Source organism: Euwallacea fornicatus, chromosome 36, assembly GCF_040115645.1.
Source record: "Euwallacea fornicatus isolate EFF26 chromosome 36, ASM4011564v1, whole genome shotgun sequence".
In the NCBI taxonomy this organism is placed as follows: Eukaryota; Metazoa; Arthropoda; class Insecta; order Coleoptera; family Curculionidae; genus Euwallacea; species Euwallacea fornicatus.
The window spans coordinates 768,366-775,231 of record NC_089576.1 but is presented as its reverse complement, the minus strand read 5'-3'; the positions used below and the strand labels follow the sequence as shown (position 1 = coordinate 775,231).

Below are 6,866 nucleotides of genomic sequence, written 5' to 3'. Positions count from 1 at the left end.
GATTTCTTTGACATTTTCCATGTCTTCTGGAAGTGCACCCCAAGCATGTTTTATAGGGTTCGCTTCAGGTGATAAAGCTTGCCAATATAAACGGTCGATTCCCTCACTTTAAGGTGGTCATTTCTTGCCACAATACGATGGGGCCTTGGTCGTCAATTAAGACAAATCTGTTACCAATGGCTTCTCGCCACAGTCTGGCATATGGATTCAGAATGTTCCTAATGAATCTAACGTCCGTCGTTGTTCCTTGAACGTTCACTAAGTTGTTGCTTCCGCATACTTCCTCGGGCACAAGGAGGCACGAGGCGAGTGTGGGCAGGTTGAGCTACTCTTGTTGGCTCTCTCCAAACTCGAATTCCCTAGTTATCACTTACCAGACAAATTGTTGTCTCCTCAGAGAAAAGAAGAAAATTGCAAAGTTCTTCGGGTCAGAGTGTGTGCTGTTCATCCCATTGCAATCGACGAAGCCTGCGTTGATATTGGAGCAGAGGAATTCTTATGGGTCAACCACATCGTGAAACAGACTGAATAATTCGCCTTTTCAGTGTTGAACGAGAAATGACAATTCCAAGACCATGTCTAACGTCCCTTCGAAGCTCTGATATTGCCTTAGTAGGATTTCGCCGAACTGTCAAGTGTATTTAACGAATATGTCTTTGCTCAGCGACACACCTACGGCCACTTCTGGGTCTAACTCGCACAGAGTTAGCTGCTAGATAGCAATTTCATACGCGGGAGACGTCGCTTGGAGCAACGCCTATTCGCTCGTTCTGCGAATGCCCTGCGAATGCCCTGCGAATGTATTAAAGTCACTATTCTTGCACAATCAATTTGTGACATCACTTGGCGATTGATGGTTTCGTTTCGAACCCTAAAATGTCCATACCATCAACATAAATCTCGAATTCGTTATTTATGAAAAAAATATGTAAAAAATTGTTTGTTGATAGAAAAGGTAAATCGTTGTTAATAATAAACCATAAACATTTGGGTAACAAAAAGATTATTGTTGCAAATTACTTTAAAACAGAAAAATCAGGCGATGCAAAACTTTTGAAGCTATGTGTATATGGTATATGTTCAATATATGGATATACCAGACGTCGAAGGTTCTCCAGAAATCCCATTAGACTAAATATATAAAACTTAACTTCATTGAACTTCAAACGCAGGAAATTGAATTTAAATGAACCGCGACTCTCGAAAACTATGATGTTGCTCTCAAACTGTTTTTCCTGACACTGGGAGAAAAATAATCGCAAATAAAATAACTATTTAATTCTGTAAATAGGAAATAAAATTCAGTTTTTGATTTACAAGCTTGAAATTGCCCTTAGCGGTGATTTTGGGTACGAGAATGTTGAATAATTGAGGAAGAAAGTAAGTAACAACATAAGACTTTTAATATCGCTTAAGAACTTCATTGGATACTTTTTTTATATATTTTTTTCTAATTAATTAATTAATTACGTGTTAAAAAAATACATTTATTAAACCTGAAATCAAAAATGCATATTTTTGAAACATAAGATTTTTCCGTTTGTGATACTCATATAGAATGGAAATTCATATCGTTCTGCATGTTTAGCAAGGAAAGGTCAATTTATGTTCTAAAAAAAACTGGCTTATGTGCGTTTTTCCCACGAACACCGCAATTATTACAAATTTGAATACGTAGACTGGGAGCTACAAAATCATCAATTTCGGTGAAGACACTTGACCCTTGACGCAATGCGTTGGTGACGTAAAACCCTTAAAGGCGAATCATAAGACGCTTGCACTCGAAAATACGACTTATGTACGTCTTGACTTGCGACAAGCCATGTTTGCACTGTTTTCGCTTCGAGATTATATTATACATTGCTTAATTCTTAATTAAAATTAAATTTGAGAAAACAAAGAACAATTATAAAATTAAATTAAATTGAAAACGTTGGGTTGAAATTACTACACGCAATCATAAAGAACTCACAGCTTAAAATGAAATTGATTAGGTGCGTGCGAGCCTTAGAAAGTGTTAGTTAACGTAGAAATTTACACCACGGGCGAAGTCATTATTTTAATTATTTTTTAAGTTTTTAATTACTTTATTGTCAAACCATGCCATGAACATAAAAATCAATGATTGGGTGACGTCACCAAAACTTGAGTATTTGAAAACTAACGATAAAGGCGTTCAGAAAATATTATTTAAAATGCTCCTCTTCTATACTCGTAATGGGACGAGTTCAAATATTATATCTAATAACGCAGTCTACGCCATATTCGTTGTACACGTATGGACTTGTTATAAAAGATACAGAATGGGTTAAAACGGGGGATTTTCTAGATTATCTTATAAGGAATTCACGCTTGGTTTATAAATTGATTAAAACTTTATCGTTTTCGATTCATTCCTCGAGAATTATCAATATTTTTCATGGTTTAAAATTTGCGATCAAATAAATTCGTTATCAAATAATTTCGTTAGAAGCCATTGTTTCTCACCTTTCACCGCCAAATCTCGAAGCATCGGCCAGAAACAAGTAAATCCCCTTATTTTCGTTTCCAAGGATTTTCCCGTTTTCTGGTTCACTTCTGTGCATTTCAAGCAGAATTTCTATCTGATTTAACCTTATATCAATAAATAATTCAAAAGAAAATATGAATTTTTGGAGTTTTGAAATTGTTGCCGCGTTGGCACCACGCCACGTCGACAGGAAACCAAGGCCTACTGAAACTTTATAATTATAATGCCAACTGCGAAATCTTGCAACATTGCTGCGTGCTAACGGGGTATATTCTCAAAAAAGTGCTACCAAATGGGAATATACATTCCACCATAGTAATCGCACTTAACACGGGGTCACAACCAAATGTAAAAGTGCCATATACCCGTATACTTATAGGGCTGTAGGCAAGAATGTTTACTTTCCGGGTATACCCAAACAAAATGCAGACCGGCAACCACCGTACTGAAAAGACCTTGAACTTCCAGTTTCTGCGCATTGTGACGTGGCAACAATTGCGAAGCATAAAAAATCTTGGAAATTTTCATATTAATTAGGGTACAAGTTAACCTCATTTCACGTAAGTACCTTTATCAATACGTAGTAGTACCGGATATTGGGATCATTTGCCCACTTTTCCCACCGCATTTGTTATATTATCTGATAAAAATCAAAGTGTTCTTCACTTATTCGGCTAAACTCCAGCCCCATATTCTCGTCACAAATATTACAGTATGGCTTCGTCTGTTTAATACTAAAGGGGACATTCTTGTTATACAGGGGGAGCGACGTCAAATTATTCGTTCCAATTTCGTCTGGATCTCTAATCGCTTTTGAGATATTTTAAGATTCACAAAATATGTGTTTCACTTTGCAGTGTTTAATTTCTGATGCAGGTAGTCATAATATATCGTTTTAAAAATTACCATGAATGTATTAAAATCATTACTTAAATTGGTTTTCAATTTGTTTTGCGGATATTGGAAAATAATAAATTTACGAAGAGAAACGATAGCTCTAGGTCTCCAAAGAAATTTCGCCCACTGTAAGTAGGACTAATAATTAAGTATTACCCGCTCCATATTGGGTGTCCGTGTTAAGTGCACTCTTAATATCGTTGTAACGGTAAGAGTTATGCAATCGACTGAAAGAAAAATTGACCATTTTTGGAAACTTTTAATATGCCGTAAACTATGTTACTAAATTGTTTTTGAGTTCTGAAAATCGAAGATATTTCAAAAACCATTGTTTGGACAAAAAAGGTGCTGTTTTGGTAGTTCCTTCCTCTCTATAACATAGACATATTAATGCACAACACATAGCGTGATTCACATACATAATCCGTTTATACTAGGCTATGTACATATTCGATTATTTATTAACACATTTACTCAAACTAGAAGCCTTATCTGCACCTTGAAAATCACAAGAAATGAATCAAAATAGTTTTCCAAATGGCGACCGTCTACATCAGTAAATTTTCCAAATTCTAAAGCAAAATTTCGTCGATATTATTATTATTCAATGAGTGTCTATCTCAATTTTAACTGAAAGTAAGATGAAATTTCACCCCTACTTACACATTTGTGTTATAACATCGTCATAAAACTTCTTTTCTGACCTCCGCCACTGACCCGGGTGCGAGCCACAGTAGTTTTCATCTTCAATATATAAATAACAGCTAAATTATCATTTTGAGCTTGGCTTAAAGAACTTCGTTACAACGAGAAACGAATATTTGCTATTGTTTGAACGATATAATAGTTTTCACTTATAACTGCGTTTTAGAACCATCTTCAGCAAATATGCCAAAATAATCCAATGCGTAGATCATACACAAAACTGCATTTATTTGCGAAATATGATTGTTTAGCTATGGGAACATGCTACATCGTCTTAAAGTTTAATCGCCTTTCACTGCATTTGCTAATATAAAGGGTTGCTATTTAAAACGAAGATTTGTGTTAAAAAAATATTCATTTAATATGTAAATATGCAGCTATTTATTCAAAGTAATAGAATACAGTCAAACACAAAACAAAATAATTAGATACACACACTCAAAATATTTTAAAACTAAAATATCAATACTTAAACAAGGCACATTTTAAAGAAAGGAGAATAGAAACCCTCGCTAGTCAAACCAATCTAAATTATCGAATGCATTGCCTCAAAGCACTAGGCTTTGCCCTGACAGTGCCTTCCTTTTTCTCCTTTACCAGGTCTTTAACGAAGCATTTCCACAGCCTCAGAGTTTCATCCGCCCCAGCGGACAAAATCGTGGTTCCATCAGGTGACATGGTCAAATGAAGAACCCTGGCAGTATGCCCTTTCAACTCCGCCACCTATAAAACCTCCTATATAAAACTAATCAACTATAGCCCGATATATTACCTTGGTCATAGCAGGGTATTTCCAAATAATGACTTCATTGTTTGCGAAACCGTGTCCAGAAACCAGCTCTTTATAGTGTGAAGACCAAAGCAATGAACAAACCTGACAAAAGAATTATATAGAAAACACATTAACTATAAATACTGAGTGAATTCGGACTTGTGATTTCGCATCGATGTCGTGTACACACGTGCCAGAATTGCAGTTCCAAATGCGGATGTGACGGTCTGCAGTACCACCGCCGCTAGCCAAAATATGAGGCTGCCAAGGACACCAAGCAAGAGCCTTAATGGCCGCTTGGTGTTGCAAGAAACTGTGTAGAGGCGTTGTTTCAGAGTGATGCCCACCATTAACACTGGCCCAGATGTTTACTGTGTTATCATTACCTCCGCTAGCTAGAAGCTTACCATCAGGAGACCAAGTAAGACCACATACCTCTTGATTATGGCCTTAAATACAAATTTTACCATTTACCTTGAGTTATAACAAAAAGTAAAATTCCCATACCAGGAATGGTGGTTATAACATGTTGCCTTTGCCTGACGTCATGATGAAGAATATTGCCGCTTCGACAGCCGCTTGTCACTACATAAGAATTCCAGGCAAGAGAGCCTACTCGAGCAGAATGTCCATCCATGATTCTCAGTCTTTTAGATCTGCTACAGTCCCACAATTCGACAGTACCTTGAGTGGTACCCACAGCCAAACAATCACCCTCTTGTATCCAGGCCAAAGAACAAATATAATCATTCCCTTCTAATTCCATCAGTAACTCAGTAGTGCCTGTTGCTAAATGAGACCAGAGAAAACATGCATTGAATATGTTGACCAAATTGTAATACATCCATAAGAAGTGATGAAACTTTTACACTAAACATATATCACTGAAATGGTGTTCATACAATTAAAATCGCCAATAGTGATGTCCCTTTTTGACACATTAATGCTAGCACACTTACCAGCATTCCACAAATACACATGTGATCCCAACGCAGCAGCTAAAATATTGTTTGATCCCCAATCCAACAAATTCAAATAAAAATCATCTACTATGTTTGGAGCATCTAATATCCGATCAGGGGCTTGAGGTATGTACCGTGTACTTTTGGCTGAAGCTGGAGTCCTGGCCTGAGTATACAGCACCCTCATAGGGTTTTGAAACCCATCTGGTGCAGTTGGAGCTTTATTTGTATAGGCCAACACTCTTTGATTCACAAGCAGATTATCACTAATAACTTTTTTCAAGTCTTTTTTTGCAGAATTGCAACTGGTTTCATTGTCCTCCTGACACAACTTGTAATGTGCCAAATCCAAATTGCTTGCCACTCTACTAGGAATAAATCGATCACCCCCAGGTGTCCTTGTCCCTTTATGTGGAGTGGGAGTCTTGGATTTTTTCAAGGGTGTCTTACCGCGGGGGTCATTGTCACTAGACTTCATGGGAGTCTTTGATATGCTTAGGCAGGAGGAGGAGAGGGAGCGCTGCTTAGATAAATTGAGGCTGCTGCTGTTGGAGATCGATTGCGAGTTGGAGCTTGCAAGGGCATTGGATTTCTTGCGCTCGTAGCGCGGTTGGGGTCCTTTAGTAATGGGGCCATTGTAATTCACAACACTGTTTATTTCGTTCCAATATTTGAATTGTGACATTTTTAATGTTTCTAAAAATGATTACAATTTGAATTTGGGAGAAGATTTGCGAAATTGTTGCCAGAATTTTACTTGTAAAAAAGGGAAACAACAATATTAACACATAAAATACTAAAAGAAAAATGCCTGAAATGACCGTTGGAGTTTCTCTTTAAATTTTCAAAAAAGTCAACGTTACGTATGTCATTTCTTTAACGTTGTCAGGTTTCAAGGTTTTGTATGTCAAACAAGCACTTTGAGTAGTCCTATGATGGTTCTAGATTGCAGTCACTCTAAGAATACAAACTCATTTTAAGCAGTACTCTCGATGAAGTAAAATTCAAATTTTGACATCTG

General features: G+C 36.8%; 1 protein-coding gene across 2 annotated transcripts; it reads right to left on the bottom strand.

Moving 5' to 3' along the window:
- Positions 1-4,468: 4,468 nt before the first annotated feature.
- On the bottom strand, positions 4,469-6,697 carry fzy (cell division cycle 20 protein fzy). Of its 2 annotated transcripts, XM_066300567.1 has the most exons (6): positions 6,603-6,697; positions 5,843-6,541; positions 5,391-5,672; positions 5,043-5,332; positions 4,884-4,985; positions 4,469-4,834 (listed from the first exon to the last, which is right to left on the bottom strand). In XM_066300567.1, exons 2-6 carry the CDS (start codon positions 6,528-6,530, stop codon positions 4,643-4,645), a joined length of 1,554 nt encoding a protein of 517 aa, XP_066156664.1. In that variant the 5' UTR covers positions 6,531-6,541; positions 6,603-6,697; the 3' UTR covers positions 4,469-4,642. The 2 variants fall into 2 exon arrangements, with proteins under 2 accessions (XP_066156664.1, XP_066156663.1); XM_066300566.1 differs by having other exon boundaries at positions 5,843-6,680.
- Between the last annotated feature and the right edge of the window lie 169 nt (positions 6,698-6,866).

What these genes read in the sequence shown, in the direction of transcription:
- fzy (XM_066300567.1), bottom strand. Translation starts at nt 6,530, where the DNA reads ATGTCACAATTCAAATATTGGAACGAAATAAACAGTGTTGTGAATTAC. An exon ending in TGTTATAACCACCATTCCTG is followed by an intron (nt 5,333 to 5,390) that starts GTATGGGAATTT and finishes TTTGTATTTAAG; the next exon opens with GCCATAATCAAGAGGTATGT. An exon ending in AATACCCTGCTATGACCAAG is followed by an intron (nt 4,835 to 4,883) that starts GTAATATATCGG and finishes GAGGTTTTATAG; the next exon opens with GTGGCGGAGTTGAAAGGGCA.